This window comes from Protomyctophum bolini, assembly GCF_963924005.1.
Source record: "Protomyctophum bolini genome assembly, chromosome: 11".
In the NCBI taxonomy this organism is placed as follows: domain Eukaryota; kingdom Metazoa; phylum Chordata; class Actinopteri; order Myctophiformes; family Myctophidae; genus Protomyctophum; species Protomyctophum bolini.
This window is the reverse complement of record NC_137872.1, coordinates 4,893,198-4,915,654: the sequence shown is the minus strand read 5'-3', so window position 1 is coordinate 4,915,654 and position 22,457 is coordinate 4,893,198. Positions and strand designations below refer to the sequence as shown.

Here is a 22,457-nt window from a genome sequence, read left to right as displayed (position 1 = left end):
AGATCAGATTCTAAAAAGTCGTTCTTTGATTTTTTTAAAAATAGCAGACCTACAAGCTCGTAGCGCGCCACTCGGTGGCGCGCTATGAGCTTGTAGATCTGCTGTTTTTCAATAGCTAAAGCATAACATGATGCTAACACCAAAATGGGTGCCCGGTCAGAATGGGTTAATCAGACCAGTGTGTGTCCAGCGGAAAACTTGTATGAATCTGATCTCAGGTCAGAATGGGCTAATAATGCTCTGAAGCCGGGCCTTACCCCGAACATCTGCCTGAGGTCTGGGTCCCGGAAGCGGAAGGGGATGTTGGACACGTGGAGGCGCTTGGGGGTCCCGTTCTTGTCCTCGGAGAGGTCCTCCACGGAGCCCCCTCCTCCTCCTCCTCCTCCTCCTCCTCCTCCTCCTCCTGAGACCACCGCCACCGTGGTGCACTGCAGGCCCCCCGCCTCTCCTTGGGATGGCTCCTCAGACTTTCCCTGGATGGGGGGGGGAGGGGGAGAGAGAGAGGTGGAAAAGAGAGGTCGAAAAGAGCAAGAACAGGACAGATGTTAAACCAGAGTCTTATATATATATACAGAGTTAGGCATTTCTTAAATAATTTATTTAAAGACCTTTTAAGCGTCGTACGAATCCAACTCTTGTCGTGACAAATCATGACAACACACAAATAATTACAAAGAAGAAAAACAACAAAAAAAAAGTCTTGTAACCTGCCGTTTTTTCTACTTTCTAATTCTTTGTTTAGCCCGAAAATTTGTATTTGTTGTTATGATTTGTCACGACAAGAGTTGGCTTCGTACGACGCTTAAAAGGTCTTTAAATAAATAAATAAAAAGAAATGCCTATGGGAAAAATGCATTGGGATTCATTTCCTGGGCCACTCGTTGTTCTGAAAGGGGGAGGGACTGCGACGCTCTATTGAGCGTGGGGACAGCCAACTGGGCCAAGTCCTGGACCGGAAGTAAGCAGAAATGCATTGGACTCACAGCAGGGCAACAGCCCAGCTTTAATGATCTTAAATCCCTTTATTTTAGATTGTTTTTAGTAGTAATAGTACAACATAAACATTAAAGAGACTTTAGTTGTTACTGTACAATACTTTAAAACAGTTGTCACGTTGCACACATGCTTAAAATAGCTCTTGTTTGCGCCGCCCTCGTTGAAACCAATGTATTTCCAACTCCAGCTTGTCTCAGTTCAGGCTGCATGAACAGCACTCGAGCGCTCGGTTTCTGCCCCCTCTATATCGCAACTCTTCTATTAGATGTCTCTGGGTATAACGAGCTAAATATAACGAGCTAAATGTACTCACTCGGCGCAAACGGCATCAAGGCCCGCCAATATACATACATATTATTTATACATGTATATTAGACATACATATCATAAAACTATTCAAGAGACTAAAACTAAAAAATCTAAATTTGCCACGCCAAAAATACAACAACACTGGCTTACATTGTTGTTGTTGGCGGCGGTGGGTCCGTTAGCTCCCGCCACCGTGTCGGCCAACAGGGTCCCGGCGCCGAACTCTGTCCCCGCCCCCGGCCCCCCCAGCCCGTTCTGAGGAGGGGGTGGCGGGGGGAAGGCAGCGAAGGGCGGGGCCACCAGGCCCTCCTGTCCCACCGTCGAATCCTGGGGGCCCTGCAGAGGAACGGACGGGAGGGAAGGAGACTTAACATTTAGATGGTATAGGTGAACATAGAACGGAAGGGTTCAAACCGGAACTATTGGATTTCACTTTAGAAATAGAGGAATGGAAGCGCTGCAGGGATCCGTTAGTGGCTCTTAGACGGGTGCTCTTTGATGATACAGGTTAAAACCATATAGACAAAAGGTTATCCTTCCTCCAAGTAGTACTGCTTGTCAAAAATGTGAATTGCAGACTTGAAAAGAAAATAATCCAAGGCACTCTTTGGTCTTTGGTGAACAATGCAATAGTCTGGTCTATCTGTAATAGACTCTGACGAAGACCTTTTGGTCGAAACGCGTAGGTCCTGTTATTTATTTGCCTTGCTCATCATCAAATAAACTATTTAATTTTTCACCAAAGACGGAGTGCCTTGGATTATTTTCTTTTCAAGTCTCCAATTCACATTTTGACAAGCAGGAAGGAAGGATACCTTTTGTCTATTGGATTTCACTCTCACTCTCTCCGTGGCTCTCTCCACCTCTCTCTCTCTCTCTGTCTCTCTGTCAGGCATGCAGTTTTCAGCCAACCATGAAATATTTACAGCAAACACATCCATTATTCAGAGTCTGATAAATTTGATACAGTTTGAGATATATACAAAGATGTGTCGGGATAGACGAGCTGATAAATATCAGCCGTGACACATGAGGCTTTTCCACCGCATGGCTACACTACCAGCTCAAGTGTTCCAGGGAATACCTCCAGAAGCAAAGATTTGAGTTAAAAATGTTCACTCTGAAAGAATATATATTCAAAGATGTGCACCACATTTTCACGATATTTCAAAAATAGCAGATCTACAAGCTCGTAGCGCGGTGCCGCACTATGCACTTGTTGTAGACAGTGCAAAATGAATGTTGTGAAACCTTTAAACTATGCCATAGTAAGCCTGCAATGAAGCAATATTGAGCAACCGCATGGCCTATTTCTCGCCTTAAAATGTAAATGACAGTTTTATGTTGAAATACCTATGTTTCTATATCAGTGGTGCAGTGGTGCTCAACCTTTTTCATGTCAAGGACCCCCAGAATTATCTGTATTTGGCCACGGACCCCCATCTGAAAATATGTTAATGTAACACACAGCTCTGTTCAGCTCTGTTCTAAGTCCTACTTTATGTTCAATATTTATTCGCACGTGCATTGTTTCATTTTGATTGTCTTGTTCCACGTTTGCTTTGGTAACGCAAACGTACGTTTTCTCAGACAGACAGACAGACAGACAGACAGACAGACAGACAGACAGACAGACAGACAGACAGACAGACAGACAGACAGACAGACAGACAGACAGACAGACAAAAAGCCACAGACACCCAAGAGATTTTTTTTATGGTGTTGTTTTGCTTCAAGGAGAAGAACGTCTATCCAGATTCTGACATCAAGCCAGTGGTGGAAAGCGACCGTTATAAGTACATTTTTACTCAAGTACTGTGCTTAAGTACCATTTTGAGGTATTTTGGTAAATTTTTAGCATGACAAATTTGCAGTAGTTTTTTTTTTTTACTTTTTTACTTTTCATTTCAGAGGCAAATATCTTACTTTTTACTCGACGACAATTATTTGAAAACTTTAGTTAACTAGTTTACTTTTGTAGATTTTGACTATTATTACAAGACATGCATGAACCACTTGGAAATAGCCGATCTACAAGCCGATCTACAAGCTTGTAGATCTGCTATTTTCAAAGATATGTCTATGCATTCGAAAACTTTGAAACGGGACATTATGCATACCAGTGAGTACTTTCTACTTTCAGTAACTTTAAGTGTGACTCATTGACAGCAAAACCGTTGTACATTTACTCGAGTACATTTACAAGTACATTCCGGACCGTCACTCACTTCTACATTGCAGTACTTTTACTTGAGTATAACATGTTTCAGTACTATTCCCACCAATGACGAGAACAACAACAACAACATTTAAAGACGGGGTGAAATGGTTCATTTGGGCAGTTTCAGCTTGAAACGCTGGCTCTGAAGTTTCTGAACCAATCAAAGCGTCGCATCCCTTCAGGCGATGGGACGGTAGCTATGCTACGCGCAGGGCGCATCATGGAGTGCGTTTGTTTACGAGGCAGACAGTCGGCCAGCTCTACCAGTTTACTGCTATGTGGCTTATTTCTACCCTATCATATTTTCAGATACATGTTTTAGCGTGACGATTACGTTTAAAACCGAGATAAATACACCGTCTGGGATGTCATCTTGAATGGGATTAAAAACGGGAGTGGTTTGTAATCAAAACCAGCTGTGTTTGGAGGACGACGCAGCAATGGGAATCAAACGGGTGTGAGCTTCATTTTAATTGGACGTGGGCCTCGACACGTCATTTTTCGTTTTCAGGAAGTCTTTAAAAATTAGATTTTCATGGACTTTTTTTTTATATAAAAATAATCACTTGGTCTGCTGCTGTTTGTCGTGGGCTGGGCGAGGCTGGGGTGAGTCTCCACTATAGACAGCCTTTTTAATTAAGCCAGAGTAACTAAGATGTGGAAAACCTCAGAGCAAAAAATTAGCTCTCTCTCTCCCTCTTTACCGACTCCACTCACTGCCTTGCTATAGTTCCTGATCCTCTCGCTCCATGTACTGCTCTCAGGCTGCAGGAACACACCAGACCAACTGGACTGCATAGAGCCATGTACTGCTCTCAGGCTGCAGGAACACACCAGACCAACTGGACTGCATAGAGCCATGTACTGCTCTCAGGCTGCAGGAACACACCAGACCAACTGGACTGCATAGAGCCATGTACTGCTCTCAGGCTGCAGGAACACACCAGACCAACTGGACTGCATAGAGCCATGTACTGCTCTCAGGCTGCAGGAACACACCAGACCAACTGGACTGCATAGAGCCATGTACTGCTCTCAGGCTGAGAAGTTTGCCTGATGCCCCCCAAAACAAAGTTAAAACTGAAGAAAAGAAAAGAAGAGAAAAACCACACACAAAGCTCTTAAGCTCCGTTCAGACCGAAGAAGCTGCTTTAAAACGCAGAAGCTGCTCTGCATAGAGATAACATGGGACCACGAAGCTAAAGCAAAAGCTAGCTTCTTCAGTGTGAACGGAGCTTTAGGATGGAAACCTCTAGAAGGGCTGCCGGCCGGCCACACTCCACCGTGGAAATGCTGAACCCAACGTACGGTAGGAAGGAATGCCGACGAATGAACGCGTGACAGATGACGGGCGTTTCACATAATTTGCTACAGTAACTATATCCGCGTTGCCCTGGCTGGCGGTGCTAAATGGGGTAACCAATAACCATGAAAAAAAGGACTGTATGAGAGAGTAAGAGAAGATGATAGGGCCGTGTAAAATGCATTCGCTGAAGCTTCAATTAACCCAGTTAGGCCTGAGGACGATTCTACAAAATGTCTTCTAGATCATGTCAGTTTTCTTGAAAAATCCATGTTTCTAATGTCAGTCGTTCTCAAACATTTTCATGTCAAGGACCCCCAACAATATATGTAATTGGACGCCATCTGAAAATATGTAGTTCCAGGGACCCCCCCACCCCCCCCCCCCCCCCCCAGAAGCAAAAACGTTCACTTTGAAAGAATATATAAAGATTTTTGCCACATTTCTTTTCCAAAAATATCAGACCTACAAGCTCGCTATGAGCTTTTCAATAGCTAAAGTATAACACAATGCTTTAAAAACACCAAAAGGGATTCCCGTCTAAAACGTGTTAAAGGGCCTGAGCCAGCGTGTCAGGACATGTGACCGTGTAAACACGCCAGTAGCCGCGTGGCGTTTGCAGCCACAGAAAGGGTGCGTTCTCTAAACCAGGGCCTATTCCAGCCCCGAGGCTGAGGCACACGCACTACTGTAGCTGTTACCGTAATATGGAGAGGAGGTGGAAAAAGAGCTTTGATGAGGGTCAAACATGAGGAAGACAAAAGACAAAGGGCTCCATTTACGTCACCGCTAAACCCCTTATCCGTAAACTTCTTTGCCTTTTTTGAGTGGTGCAACCACTCCAAGGAACAGCAATGTCCGTCACCCGTGTTCACCTATGTACCGGTATGTATTAAAGGGACACTTCACCCTTTTTGCAAAAAAATATATGTTAATGACGTTTAGAAGCTTTAGAACACTTTCCTGGGGGTCTTTATGTGTGTAATATGTGGTTTTAGATATTTTAGATTGTAGCAGTGAGCCTGTTGTCTCTGATGTCATGGACACTGGGCTCACTTCCTTCCTGGACTACATGTTGTCTCAGTAAGACAGCTCTCCCCCCTATCCACAAGGAGGAGCAGTGCACCAAAGAATTATGGGAATTGTAGTCCAGGAAGGTAGTGAGACGTGTGTCCATGACATCAGAGACAACAGGCTCACTGCTACAATCTAAAATATCTAAAACCACATATTACACACATAAATATCCCCAGGAAAGTGATCTAAAGCTTCTAAACGTCATTAACATATATTCTTTTGCAAAAAGGGTGAAGTGTCCCTTTAATGAGCACGAGTATGACTGAGTACCAGTAGGGGCGCTGTTTGCCAGAAATGAGAGAGAGGAGAGGGGGGGGAGAGGGGAGTTGCACCACTCAGTTCACACGGGTGTGATTTATTTTTTTGCTATTTTGAAAAACATTTTTGAATAGTTCAACTAGCCAATCTACACATTGGCACGTTCTGAGCTTGTAGACTGGCCATTTTAAACTATTCAAACATGTTTAGCAAAATAGTAAAAAAGGAAAAAAAGAAATAAAAAGGCAAAGAAGTTTAGGGATAAGGGGTTTAGCGGTGTTGAAAAGCCCAAAAATGTGTGAGGATGAAAATTGTGATTGTCCAAAATGATGGACAATGATGTGTACGTATGATGAAAATGAATTAAATCCGCACTTCCAGTCGAGTAAGAGTCTTTATTAATAAAGATAGTGCTCCACACAGCAGCAGTCATATATATATACACCAGACAGACAATGACACTGACGAAGGCCTGCGCGCCGAAACACGTTTTTATCTGTCTGCTATATGACTGCTGCTGCGGAGCACTATCTCTTTATTAATAAAGACTCTCACTCGACTGGAAGTGTGGATTTAATTCATTTTCTATACGTTCTTTTGGAATCTGCTGCACCCAGCACACGGCACACGCCTGGAACTATATAAAACTGTCTGAGTAGTAGAGCGTGCCTTTTCCCCTGAAGAATGATGTATGATGACTCATGACACCCTGCGCCTTCATTATGGCACAATAAAAAAACAGATTAAACATAAATCACATCAAGAGATGGAAAACAAAGGGAGGGAGTGAAGAAAGGGGGGGGGGGGGCGCAAGAACAGTAGGAGGAGAGATTCCTGACGGGAACCCCTTTTGGTGTTTTTTTAAGCATTATATTATACTTTAGCTATTGACAAACAGCAGATCTACAAGCTCAAAGTGATCTGCTAGATCTGCTATTTTTTATCGTGAAAATGTGGCGCAAATCTTTGAATCTTGAAAGCTTGTAGATCTGTTATTTTCAAAAGATATTTTACAGTACACATACAGTATGAAGACTTGAAATGAGAGATTCTGCACAATGAGTACTTTTACTGTCGGTACTGTACGTATACTTTGACGCCAGTACTTTTACTCAATTACATTTAGAATTCTGGACTTTTATTCGTATCGGAGTATATATTTCTAAATTACAGTATTGATACTTTTTTACTGCCGAAACCGACTGAATAGAAGACTTAACCCATTCTGGGCGGGAACCCGGTTTGGTGTCAGCATTATGTTATGCTTTAGCTATTGAAAAATAGCAGATCTACAAGCTCATAGCGCGCCACCGAGTGGCGCGCTACGAGCTTGTAGGTCTGCTATTTTTGAAAAGTCGAAGAACGACTGACGTAGAAGATTATTTTTTAATCTGATCTCAGGTCAGAATGGAAAACTGTCAGGATGTAGAAGACCTTTTTAGAATCTGATATCAGGTCAGAATGAAAACTGTCAGGATGTAGAAGACCTTTTTGGAATCTGATCTCAGGTCAGAATGAAAACTGTCAGGATGTAGAAGACCTTTTTGGAATCTGATCTCAGGTCAGAATGAAAACTGTCAGGATGTAGAAGACATTTTTAGAATCTGATATCAGGTCAGAATGAAAACTGTCAGGATGTAGAAGACCTTTTTGGAATCTGATCTCAGGTCAGAATGAAAACTGTCAGGATGTAGAAGACCTTTTTGGAATCTGATCTCAGGTCAGAATGAAAACTGTCAGGATGTAGAAGACATTTTTAGAATCTGATCTCAGGTCAGCATGGGTTAACCCCTGTGTCAATAATGTCGCTAAAACAAAATGCAACTCAAGAGCGATATTGGCAACCTGATCCTGCCTCGTGTTATTTCCCAGGCATCTTGGGAAGGGGATCCCCCTTCTGTTGCATGCTGGGAAGATTACAGCAACGGCCCCAATTTGCATTTCTTGTTATTACTCGGAAACAGCTGACGGTTTAACCCATTGAGACCTGAGAGAACGATTCTACAAATGAATGCCTTCTAAATTCTGACAGTTTTCTGAAAAACCCTCATGTTTCTATAAGTCAGTGGTTCTTAAAAATGTTCATGTCAAGGACGACCCTCAAACATATATGTAATTGGCCGCCGACCCCCCCCCATCTGAAAATATGTTGTTCCACGGACCCCCCATGCATAAGCAAAGATTTGAGTTAAAAACGTTCGCTCTGAAAGAATATATATTCAAAGATTTGCGAAACATTTTCACGATTATTCAAAAATAGCAGATCTACAAGCTCATAGATTGTGAATCTGCTATTTTTTCAATAGCTAAAGTGTAACATAATTGCTTATATTAAAACGCCAAAAGGGGTTCCCGCCCCAAAATGGGTTAAGAAGACTCCTTAACCCATGCTGTAAACGCTGTGCTAGTTTCTCCCGTCGCAGCACATCCTGGCCACTGTAATAATTGTTATGCTTCCTCAGCGGAGTGAAAAAATAGGGCACGTTAGTCGGGGGTCAAAGCATTGAAAGAAAAAATAAGATGAATGAATGCCAGAGAAGCCGAACACGCATTGACCTGACCCACACAAAACAGTTTGGCGGAGCATTATCGCAGTAGACATTATTGAGTCCCAATAGAGGTTAGCCGCAAAAAACCGCTGACCTACTGAGGGACTGTGTACAATACAGTACAGTAGAAAATGTCACTGCGCTACTCAGTCTGAACAGTCTGTTGCCCTGCAATGTCCCCCTATCGTTCACTAAACTCACCCCACACAGCTACTGCTGTTGTCCTGCAACGTCCCCTTATCGTTCACTAAACTCACCCCACACAGCTACTGCTGTTGTCCTGAGACGTCCCCTTATCATTCACTAAACTCACCCCACACACACACAGCTACTGCTGTTGTCCTGCAACGTCCCCTTATCGTTCACTAAACTCACCCCACACAGCTACTGCTGTTGTCCTGAGACGTCCCCTTATCGTTCACTAAACTCACCCCACACAGCTACTGCTGTTGTCCTGAGACGTCCCCTTATCGTTCACTAAACTCACCCCACACAGCTACTGCTGTTGTCCTGAGACGTCCCCTTATCGTTCACTAAACTCACCACACACAGCTACTGCTGTTGTCCTGCAACGTCCCCTTATCGTTCACTAAACTCACCCCACACACACACAGCTACTGCTGTTGTCCTGCAACGTCCCCTTATCATTCACTAAACTCACCCCACACAGCTACTGCTGTTGTCCTGCAACGTCCCCTTATCGTTCACTAAACTCACCCCACACAGCTACTGCTGTTGTCCTGCAACGTCCCCTTATCGTTCACTAAACTCACCCCACACACACACAGCTACTGCTGTTGTCCTGCAACGTCCCCTTATCGTTCACTAAACTCACCCCACACACACACAGCTACTGCTGTTGTCCTGCAACGTCCCCTTATCGTTCACTAAACTCACCCCACACAGCTACTGCTGTTGTCCTGCAACGTCCCCTTATCGTTCACTAAACTCACCCCACACAGCTACTGCTGTTGTCCTGCAACGTCCCCCTTATCGTTCACTAAACTCACCCCACACACACACAGCTACTGCTGTTGTCCTGCAACGTCCCCTTATCGTTCACTAAACTCACCCCACACACACACAGCTACTGCTGTTGCCCTGAGACGTCCCCTTATCATTCACTAAACTCACCCCACACACACAGCTACTGCTGTTGCCCTGAGACGTCCCCTTATCGTTCACTAAACTCACCCCACACAGCTACTGCTGTTGTCCTGCAACGTCCCCTTATCATTCACTAAACTCACCCCACACACACAGCTACTGCTGTTGTCCTGCAACGTCCCCTTATCGCTCATTAAACTCACCCCACACACACAGCTACTGCTGTTGCCCTGAGACGTCCCCTTATCATTCACTAAACTCACCCCACACACACAGCTACTGCTGTTGTCCTGCAACGTCCCCTTATCATTCACTAAACTCACCCCACACAGCTACTGCTGTTGTCCTGCAACGTCCCCTTATCGTTCACTAAACTCACCCCACACAGCTACTGCTGTTGTCCTGCAACGTCCCCTTATCGTTCACTAAACTCACCCCACACAGCTACTGCTGTTGTCCTGCAACGTCCCCTTATCGTTCACTAAACTCACCCCATACAGCTACTGCTGTTGTCCTGCAACGTCCCCTTATCATTCACTAAACTCACCCCACACAGCTACTGCTGTTGTCCTGCAACGTCCCCTTATCGTTCACTAAACTCACCCCACACAGCTACTGCTGTTGTCCTGCATCGTCCCCTTATCATTCACTAAACTCACCCCACACAGCTACTGCTGTTGTCCTGCAACGTCCCCTTATCGTTCACTAAACTCACCCCACACAGCTACTGCTGTTGTCCTGCAACGTCCCCTTATCATTCACTAAACTCACCCCACACAGCTACTGCTGTTGTCCTGCAACGTCCCCATTCACTAAACTCACCCCACACAGCTACTGCTGTTGTCCTGCAACGTCCCCTTATCGTTCACTAAACTCACCCCACACAGCTACTGCTGTTGTCCTGAGACGTCCCCTTATCATTCACTAAACTCACCCCACACAGCTACTGCTGTTGTCCTGCAACGTCCCCTTATCATTCACTAAACTCACCCACACAGCTACTGCTGTTGTCCTGCAATGTCCCCTTATCGTTCACTAAACTCACCCCACACACACACTGCTACTGCTGTTGTCCTGCAACGTCCCCTTATCATTCACTAAACTCACCCCACACAGCTACTGCTGTTGTCCTGAGACGTCCCTTATCATTCACTAAACTCACCCCACACAACTACTGCTGTTGTCCTGAGACGTCCCCTTATCGTTCACTAAACTCACCCCACACACACAGCTACTGCTGTTGTCCTGCAACGTCCCCTTATCGTTCACTAAACTCACCCCACACAGCTACTGCTGTTGTCCTGCAACGTCCCCTTATCATTCACTAAACTCACCCCACACACACTGCTACTGCTGTTGTCCTGCATCGTCCCCTTATCATTCACTAAACTCACCACACACAGCTACTGCTGTTGTCCTGCAACGTCCCCTTATCGTTCACTAACTCACCCCACACACACAGCTACTGCTGTTGTCCTGCAACGTCCCCTTATCATTCACTAAACTCACCCCACACAGCTACTGCTGTTGTCCTGAGACGTCCCCTTATCATTCACTAAACTCACCCCACACAGCTACTGCTGTTGTCCTGCAACGTCCCCTTATCGTTCACTAAACTCACCCCACACAGCTACTGCTGTTGTCCTGCAACGTCCCCTTATCGTTCACTAAACTCACCCCACACAGCTACTGCTGTTGTCCTGAGGCGTCCCCTTATCATTCACTAAACTCACCCCACACACACAGCTACTGCTGTTGTCCTGCAACGTCCCCTTATCGTTCACTAAACTCACCCCACACACACAGCTACTGCTGTTGTCCTGCAACGTCCCCTTATCATTCACTAAACTCACCCCACACAGCTACTGCTGTTGTCCTGCAACGTCCCCTTATCGTTCACTAAACTCACCCCACACAGCTACTGCTGTTGTCCTGCAACGTCCCCTTATCGTTCACTAAACTCACCCCACACAGCTACTGCTGTTGTCCTGCAACGTCCCCTTATCGTTCACTAAACTCACCCCACACAGCTACTGCTGTTGTCCTGAGACGTCCCCTTATCGTTCACTAAACTCACCCCACACAGCTACTGCTGTTGTCCTGCAACGTCCCCTTATCATTCACTAAACTCACCCCACACAGCTACTGCTGTTGTCCTGCAACGTCCCCTTATCATTCACTAAACTCACCCACACAGCTACTGCTGTTGTCCTGCAACGTCCCCTTATCATTCACTAAACTCACCCCACACACACAGCTACTGCTGTTGTCCTGCAACGTCCCCTTATCATTCACTAAACTCACCCCACACAGCTACTGCTGTTGTCCTGAGACGTCCCTTATCATTCACTAAACTCACCCCACACAGCTACTGCTGTTGTCCTGAGGCGTCCCCTTATCATTCACTAAACTCACCCCACACACACAGCTACTGCTGTTGTCCTGCAACGTCCCCTTATCGTTCACTAAACTCACCCCACACACACAGCTACTGCTGTTGTCCTGCAACGTCCCCTTATCATTCACTAAACTCACCCCACACAGCTACTGCTGTTGTCCTGCAACGTCCCCTTATCGTTCACTAAACTCACCCCACACAGCTACTGCTGTTGTCCTGCAACGTCCCTTATCATTCACTAAACTCACCCCACACAGCTACTGCTGTTGTCCTGCAACGTCCCCTTATCATTCACTAAACTCACCCCACACAGCTACTGCTGTTGTCCTGAGACGTCCCCTTATCGTTCACTAAACTCACCCCACACAGCTACTGCTGTTGTCCTGCAACGTCCCCTTAACATTAGTTAATTATTTTACTTCTACTCCACTACATTACGGATCTAAATTTCTAGACTACGCCCCTTCGAGTGCCGCGCAACAAGCTTGTAGATCTGCTATTTTTGAAAACCCCGTGAAAATGTGCCGCAAATCTTTGAATATATATTCTTTCAGTGCGAAGGTTTTTTGGAACCTCATATTTTGAGAGGAGGGTCTGCGGACAAATACGTATCATTCTGGGGGGTCCTTGACATGAAATAGTCTGAGAACCACGTCGTGCGTACAGAAAACTGTCAGGATTCAGAAGACATTTGTAGAGTCAGTTTGACAGGTCTTAATGCGTTAACCGGGCCAGGCCGTGGTATTGAATCGCGCGGGTGTATGGATGGAGAGAGAGATGGAGAGAGAGAGAGAGAGAGAGAGAGAGAGACTGTTTAATGGGGGGCACTAGTGTGTGCAGGCAGGCAGCAGAGCACATCCATTAGTCAACAGAGGCATTCCTGACACACTGAGTAAAGGAGTTGCACTGCCCTAGATGGTAGCATCGTATCGTCCACAACGAGAGAGAGACACTAGGAGGAGATCAGAGAGAGAGAGAGAGAGAGAGAGAGAGAGAGAGAGAGAGACACAGAGAGAGAGAGAGGGGGGGGGGGGGGGGGTTTAACAAGAGGGGAAAAAAGTGACCGGGTGGAAAATCATGTTATGACTGAGTCGTTTGGTCTATTCTTATCGCCAACTCTCCAGACCACATTTCTCTCCACAGGTTTGTATCTGTACTGTAGTAAATTAAATTAGCCCGGGCATTATGAAGCATAAACTAAAAGATACATGCTAAACTAGGGCTGGGCGATACGACTATATATATATATATATAGATATGATTATGAAATCAATATCACGGTTACTTAAAACCATTTGGCCTCAATTAGGATGAATGAACAACATATTTGTTTCTTTTATAAAGTGAAAAGTGAGTGATATAGTGAAAAGATCTTCAAGCCAAACGCAATACGAATAATGTTGATGTGTTCATCTGCATAAGAAGAAAACGCACGCACGCACGAGCGCGCACACACACACACTCACTCACACAGTCACACAGTCACACAGTCACACACACACACACACACACACACACTCACTTACTCACACAGTCACACCCACACACACACACACACACGATCAGAGAGCTGCTGCTGGTCACATGACTACACTGTAAGTCAGCGATGACACCAGACCGAGTCACGATCATAACAGCTCCATAACAATGAGACTGTGTGGAGCAGAATCCACCTAAAGTGCCTGAGAGGTTGTTGCTGCTACAGACAGACAGACAAACACAGCATTCAACTTCTTCTGCCTCCCTGTGGTCGTCTCTGCCATATTTTGCTTTCTTTTCTGTGATTGGAGAAGGTATGCCTCCCCTTCATCCTCTCTGTAGATTACATGTTTTACTTTGATGCGTTATATTTTCTTTTGTGTGTTTGTTGTTGTATTGTTTATTTTTCAGTTTTTTGTGCAGTCTGTTTTTATTTCTTTACTGCACAGCTGCCCCCCTTTGCCAACTTGTAGACTTTTGTACTGTTCTTTATGAACTTTTAATCTGTTTTAACCAATGACCTCTTCCATACAGGAAAGGATTCCAAATAAGCCTTCTTCCCTTCCTTGCATTGTATTTTTGTTATTTGATATGTTATTGTTTATTTTTTGTACTACATGCTAAATAAATAAACCTAAAAACCTAAACCTAAGCACTTTTTTTGTTGCTGACACACCCCACCCCTTGGGTCACTCAAAGCTTCCACTGCAGCTCTGCCCGTCAGTCAAACAGCTCACTGGACATGGACTGACCTCATGCTTCCTTCTATGCATGAGGCTGCTTCTTTTCACCTGCAGGGACGTAGCGCGTGGAAGGAAGGAACATGTAATTCCATACCAGTTCCTTTCCCCTCCATCAGGCGCAGGCCAGGGGAGGTGGTTTAGAGGCCAGGATTACTGCTGTATGTTTTCTCGTGCCAATAAAGCGCTTTGAATTTAATTGAATTTAATTGATACTGCACCTACCCAAGAAAAAGAAACCAAGATGAGGAAATGTTTTAACCCAATTTGGTGGCGGGAACCCCATTTTGGTACATACATTTACATACATTACGTTATAATTTAGACTATTGAAAAATAGCAGATCTACAAGCTCATAGCGCGCCACCGAGTGGCGTGCTATGAACTTGTAGGTCTGCTATTTTTGAAAAAAATCGTTCAAATGTGCCTCAAATCTTTCCGAAAATTGTCATGATTTAGATTTGTTTTATATTTTTTTCGATGTCAGGCCTGAATGGGTTAACCCATTTTGGTTGGGCACCCATTTTGGTGTTATCATCATGTTATGCTTTAGCTATTGAAAAATAGCAGATCTACAAGCTCATAGCGCGCCACCGAGTGGCGCGCTACGAGCTTGTAGGTCTGCTATTTTTGAAAAATCGAAGAACGACTGACATTTTTAGAATCTGATCTCAGGTCAGAATGGGTTAATCAGACCAGTGTGTGTCCAGTGGAAACCTCGTATGAATCTGATCTCAGGTCAGAATGGGGTTAAACAATGACAGTGAAAGTGGCAATGCACTAATGTGAGCAGCCTAGCCGATGTCTACAGACCCAGATCCCTTTAGAAAAGCATCGTTTCTGGAAATTACTTCTGTATTTTGTCTATGGTGAATTGCATAAAATACAACAAGTGAAAGCAATAGTGGCTCCCGTAGTCCAACAACCAAAAAGTCAATATAGAGAACGGCATTTCTTATTCTCCACCTATTGCCCACATTAACCCATTGATGCCTGAGGCCGAATCTGGGAACGCCTTCTAGGGCCTGACCTAAGGTTTCTGAAAACCTTCAAATTCTGATGATTTTGTTTTTAAATAGTTATGTTGCTACATGTATAGCAATAGCTGATGAGACACAGAGAGCACGGCCGGCATCAAGGGTAGAACAACGTATACGTTGCACCAGGTGTTAATGGGTAACAAACTATGCCATGATTTGTCGGAACCAGAAATGATCTCTCTGCTACTATAGGCTGGTGTGTGATTTAATAACCTGACGATTATACAAGCCCAAGAAGAATGTTTTAGCATGGATTAACCCGTTTAACCCGACCTGAGGACGATTCTACAAATGTCTTCTAAAATCAGAATGTCAGTGGTGCTCAAACTTTGTCATGTCAAGGACCCTCAAAAATGTATGTAATTGGCCTCCGACCCCCATCTGAAAATATGTTGTTCCAGGGACTCCTACCCCCACCCCCCCCCCTGCCCCCCAGAAGCAAAGATTTTAGTTAAAAAAAACGTTCACTCTGAAAGAATATATATTCAAAGACTAGCGCCACATTTTCACGATTAAAAAAAATAAATAGAAGACCTATACAAGTTCATAGCGCAGCACTCGGTGCCGCGCTATGAACTTGTAGATCTGCTATTTTTCAATAGCATAAATAGAATAAAAAAAACACCAAAAAGGGGTTCCCATCCAAAATGGGTTAACCCATTCTGACCTGAGATCAGATTCATACGAGGTTTCCACTGGACACACACTGGTCTGATTAACCCATTCTGACCTGAGATCAGATTCTAAAAATGTCAGTCGTTCTTCGATTTTTCAAAAATAGCAGACCTACAAGCTCATAGCGCGCCACTCGGTGGCGCGCTATGAGCTTGTAGATCTGCTATTTTTCAATAGCTAAAGCATAACATGATGCTAACACCAAAAGGGGTTCCCATTCAGAATGGGTTAATCCACGATCGTAGTGATGTGTCTGTCAAAGCCATCAGCCGTGTTGTCCTGCTGGGGGACCTGGCATTTGACAGCTGTCAATCAACAGTCATCATGATCACACTGACAGCGTTTTCTCTCGGGATCACCGTCAACTTCAGCTGCAAATAGTTTTCGATTTCGTCGAGTAAAACAGTGACGAAAAATGCTCGACTATACCTTCTTTCACGGAGGAAAAATAAGGACTGAGCTATGATGGCTAAAACTAAGACTAAATATACTAAATAGACAATTTCGTCAACAACAAAAAACTAGACTAAAATGTTAAAGGGGGTGTCAGTGATTTCAATCAAAAACCCTTAGGTTTCGTTTTTGCCTTGGGACACAAGCTTTCATCCAATCAGGATAGAGAACAAAAACGAAACCTAAGGATTTTTGACCCCCAGGGGTTAACTGGGGACAGGGAGGAACTCCTTATATGGTCAGCACACTCTATAGTAGAGAGGATTATCACAACAAAACAAAAAAATAAGTGATATTTGAATTAAGTGAAATCACTGACTCTACCTTTAAGGAAGGACTAGTGAAGAAGAGATCCAGTAGAACTAAAAGACAAGCCATTTATGTTCGGTTGCATGCTGAAAATCTACAATTTAGGCATTTAGCAGACGCTCTTAATCCAGAGCGATTTACATTAAGCAAGAACAAAAAAAGCATGGCAAATACATCACATACATAACAACAACGTAGTTATCATGAAACATGCGTAAGCTAAGAATGTAACAGTGGAATATCTATATAATGAAACTGTACACTCTAAAGTGCTATTGACTCTACATAAATGCTATTCATAGAGAGATATATTGCACAACAGGAGTCCTTATAGCAGCATACGGGGGGGGGGGGGGGAAGGTATATTGCACTTGTTCAAGAGTCTAATGGCTCGGGGGGAAAAAGCTCTTGACTCAGATGACTCAACGTTCACACCGTCTGTGCTAAACGAGGTGAGATGTCTAGGCCTCTTCCTGGTAAGAAAAATAAAATGATGACCAAGTTATAACTCAGTCCAAACAAACACACACACGACGTTGACCCTATGTCAGCGTCTCTGACTGACCTCGCCTTGAGGCACAGTTTCTCAAAGTGTTACGTCGATGACGCTGGTGTAGGCCTGACTAAACATTATTCAACTCTCCCATCATGGGTCTATATAGTCTCCAGGTCTTTGCCCTCTCTTCTCCTTTCGTTGCATTTAGAGATGTCCGTCTGAAGTAAAAACACTTTAAAGTTATATACCCAAACTGACCGACCGGTCAACCACAGCATCGCCCGCGTATAGCTTAGGACAAGAGTGCAACGATTACAAAGCAACTCAGCAGTATAAAGAGGAGTGCCAGGGGAAAACCACAACGGAAAAGATGGAACAAATATTCCTTTGATCCAGTGTATAACAAGAACGTAAACTACCGGTATACCTCCCCCTATTAAACCAGCCGGGGGGGAAAGGAACTGGTTGGAATAACGTGTTTTCCTTCCATGCTGCTACCCCCCCCCCCCTGTCAGGTGTAAAGTAAAGGAGCAACTTGGGACTCCTCGTGCACATAGAAGGAAGCATGAGGTCAATCCGTTGCTCTCCCCAGGTTTGGCAGAGGGAGTGTATATAGAAGAGCCCAGGATTTACATTACATAATTGGAAAAATGAGTTACAAAATCGTGGGATATTAACCCATTCTGAACGGGAACCCATTTTTGGTGTTAGCATCATGTCATGCTTTAGCTATTGAAAAATAGCAGATCTACAAGCTCATAGCGCGCCACCGAGTGGCGCGCTACGAGCTTGTAGGTCTGCTGTTTTTTTGAAAAATCGAAGAACGACTGACATTTTTTAGAATCTGATCTCAGGTCAGAATGGGTTCATCAGACCAGTGTGTGTGTCCAGTGGAAACCTCGTATGAATCTGATCTCAGGTCAGACAATTGGGTCTCGACTCTCGAGCCACTGTTTGCAATAAGAAGCCCCCCCCGGGTCGTTTCTACTTGCTTTTGCTGCACTCGAGCGTCATCCATTATACAGTAAATATAAATGCAGGGTTGGAGTAACTTACACAAAACTGGCAACGAGCAGTACGCCATAATCACACAGTGGGTCCATTCTAACCCCAAGAAGCGCTGGTGAGACACGGAATAAAAGCAAAATAAAATCTAAAAAGTCTGAAAATATAATGATGTTTTAGGATTTAGGGCCGACCAGCTGAAGTAATAATAACGTTATACACTTTATACGTTATACGTGTTTAACACGTTTTTATACAAGCTCATAGCGCGGCCCCGGGTGCCGCACTACGAGCTTGCAGATCTGCTATTTTTGAAAAATCGTGAAAATGTGGTGCAGATCTTTGAATATATATTCTTTTCAGAGCGAGCGTTTTTAATTCAAATCTTTGCTTCATGGTGGGTGCCTGGAGGAACAACATGTTTTCACATGGGGTCGGTGACCGATTAATTACATATATTTGTGGGGCTCCTTGACCTGAACAGCTTGAAACATGGGTTTTTCCAAAAAAAACTGTCAGGATTCAAAAAGGCATCTGTAGAATTGTCCTCAGGTTTAAATGGGTTAATCCATGTGGTTAGGACCAGTGACGTCTAGCTGGCTGCAGTGCAGATTGACGTTACAGCGCATGCAGATTTGACTAGAGCCACCAGTGTCACCGCGTGTGACACGTGTGTGTGTGTGTGTGCACACATTGCAACGACTGCACTGCAGCAAAATTGTATACGTAGTGTACATATAGTACCGCATCATTTGGGACCTGCGTTTGCGTGTGTGTGTGTGTGTGTGTGTGTGTGTGTGTGTGTCAAGGACCCCCAAAATTGACACAAATTAGCCCACGGACGCCCATTTGTAAAAGATATGCCAGGGACCCCCATAAGAGAGACGTTTGCGGCTCTCAACCCGTTTCATTTCAAAGACCCTCAGTTTGACATGCATTAATTAGTCTACGGACCCCCGTATAATGGCATTTCCATCTCTGAGACCTCACTTCGTAAATTTGTATTGTAAAATCAATGTTAATTTAACTCCGAGAGTGTATACACTCTCAGAGTGTACAAATGGAACCAAATGGAGCCCGTTGTACACTCTCAGAGTTACAGACCCATAAGGGGCCCATTTAGTTCCAAACTATCATTTAGCTGGGGTGGGGACCCCCTGGCACTGCCTGAAGGACCCCACTTTGAGAACCACTGCAGTGGTGTCGTGTAACCCGTCTGAATACAATCCTATAGCGTGTGTATTATCTGGCCACCGCCTTCCTGGTATGTTCTTTTTAACCCATTCTGACCTGAGATCAGATTCATACGAGGTTTCCACTGGACACACACTGGTCTGATTAACCCATTCTGACCTGAGATCAGATTCTAAAAAATGTCAGTCGTTCTTCGATTTTTCAAAAATAGCAGACCTACAAGCTCGTAGCGCGCCACTCGGTGGCGCGCTATGAGCTTGTAGATCTGCTATTTTTCAATAGCTAAAGCATAACATAGTGCTAACACTAAAATGGGTACCCGTTCAGAATGGGTTAACAGCCTGGACCAGACCAGGCATCCACCATTTGGATTTTAAGACGAGTCTCTGAAGAGGGGGAAAAAACCACGTTGAGAGAACAGCTGCCACGACAGCCTTACAAGGGGGGAGAGGGAAAACAGAGGGGCGAGAGAGAGAGGAGGAAGGCTCACGAGGGAGAGAGAGAGAGAGAGACAGAGACTTGTACCCGGTTATTGTTAGTGTATTATTTTGGAGTACTGTTGTATTATATTCTATAGGCTTTGGGGGGGCTTGATCCGAACGAGTCACCTATCCCACTCTGTCCGATGGAAACCCCATCGTTAACCCATTTTGACCTGAGATCAGATTCTATTAAATGTCTTCTAAATCCTGACAGTTTTTCTGAAAAAGCTACGTTCTTCGATTTTTCAAAAATAGCAGACCTACAAGCTCGTAGCGCGCCACTCGGTGGCGCGCTACGAGCTTGTAGGTCTGCTATTTTTCAATAGCTAAAGCATAACATAATGCTAACACCAAAAGGGGTTCCCGCCCCAAAATGGGTTAAAAGTAAACGCAAATCAAACAAACAATGAAAACGTAACTCGTGCTAACTCATGAACGGGGAGGGAAAAGTGTTAAGAACTATAGTGAAAATAGCCGATCTACAACTTTGTATAGAACTATAGATCGGCTATTTCACTAGTTTGGGCTAAACGTCTGATGTCTCTTTTGGTCACGGCCCGGCTAAAAAAGTTTGGGAAACCCACAGCGGTCTCTCTCTCTCTCTCTCTGTCTCTCTCTCTCTCTCAACCCAGAGACGGACGCATGGAGACAGCTGAGCCGACAACAGAGACGAAAATGGAACAAAAATCACACCCCGTCATCCAGCCAGCCCCCATGGCAACACACACACACACAATGTGACTTGACATTCTGTGCAGTCAGCATGCACGGACCACACACAAACACACACACACACACATCTCAACTTAGCTAACCCAAGTCGATGTGTGCAAGCGATTCGCTACCTATAGCGTCTTCATGTTAACCTCCAAGCTCTCTGTCGCGCACGTACACACACACACGCCAACACACAACACGCACAGAGAAAAGGGCCCGGAGGAACCCAGAACCACAGAAGAGGACATGTCAGAACACAACACAACAGAACAGCTCTCTCTCTCACTCTCTCTCTCTCTCTCTCAACCTCCTCAGGGCTGTCTCTCTCTCACTCTCTCTCTCTCTCTCCAACAGTGCAAACTCATCAGCTATGAAACAGCAGCCTAGCTCAGTATCATATAAGCTTCACTGTATAAACAGCCAATGCTCATTTTCTTATGCAACTACACGACTTGTATTGCCAACCACATTTCGCTTGCGGTGTTTGTGCACGTGTGGCGTGTTCGTAAAGGCTTGCGGTGTTTGTGCATGTGTGCAGGCGTGTTCGTAAAGCCGTATGTTTTGCGTGGAAAAGCTCTTGTTGGAGTTGTCCCAATACATTGCGACACCGCAACCAAATATATTGTACAATTTTTAGGCGTCTTGCAATCTTGCACTGTGAAGCGAAAGGTCATAATAGGCCAAAATAAAGCAACCACAAAAGCTAAGTCAACCGACTAAAAAGGGCTCGAGTCATTCAGAGTTCTAAGCCATATACACATTTCTTGCACATTTTGTCTTGTACATTTGATTGATTGATTGATTGAATGCATAGTTTAATTAGACATAAATGTATAAACAGCAACAGAGTTACAGTCAAACCAAAAAGGTCCTTGTTTCCATTTAGGCCCTATGCAATCAATTCATGATAGACACGAACATGAACAATAACAAGAAATTGCAATATCATTCAGTCTTCTGTGATTTCCTGGGTGAATTTAGTTAAGCCTGTACTCTGGAAGAACAAGACATTTGCAGCAAATTGCTTCTTTTAGGGGACTCTGGTCAAGGAAATATAATGGTTAACCCATTCAGGACCGAGACCGGATTCTATTAAATGTCTTCTAAATCATGGCAGCTTTCTGAAAAACATATATGTTTCTGTGTCAGCGGTTATCAAACTATTTCATGTGAGGACCCAGAAATTGGCCGCGAACCCACCATCTGAAAATATGTTGTTCCAGGGACCTGCCCCAGAAGCAAAGATATGGGTTAAAATTATCTGAAAGAATATATAACACATTTTCAAAAAAGAAATCCCCATTTTTTATAACATAATGCCTAACCCATTCCGAACGGGAACCCCTTTTGGTGTTTTAACTAAGCATTATGTTATAATTTAGCTATTGAAAAATAGCAGATCTGTATAGGTCTGCTATTTTTTAGAAAAATCGTGAAAATGCGACACAAATCTTTGAATACGGTATATATTCTTTCAGAGGACTTTCTTTTTTATTTCTGACGTCAGGCCTAAAACACCAAAAAGGGGTTCCCGGTCCTGAATGGGTTCAGCCCCCCACCCCCCCCCCCTGGTTCTCCCCCCCCCCCCCAACAACAACACTGAGTCAGGCCTCAGCTGAGCCTACATACAAAACACACACACGCACCAT

At 44.4% G+C, this 22,457-nt stretch overlaps 1 protein-coding gene across 6 annotated transcripts in view; it reads right to left on the bottom strand.

Annotated features, from left to right (window-relative positions):
- The window catches only part of LOC308324619 (RNA binding protein fox-1 homolog 2-like), an 80,404-nt gene that overhangs the window by 33,217 nt on the left and 24,730 nt on the right, over positions 1 to 22,457 (bottom strand). For all 6 annotated transcript variants that reach the window (XR_013964941.1, XM_080776770.1, XM_080776772.1 and 3 more), the window contains 2 exons: positions 1,456 to 1,641; positions 258 to 473 (listed from right to left, as the gene is read on the bottom strand). Coding sequence is in view for 5 of the 6 variants with exons in the window: in XM_080776770.1 (XP_080632896.1) it covers positions 258 to 473; positions 1,456 to 1,641 (402 nt within the window). In the remaining variant the exon portion in view is untranslated. The remainder of the gene's footprint in view (positions 1 to 257; positions 474 to 1,455; positions 1,642 to 22,457) is intronic.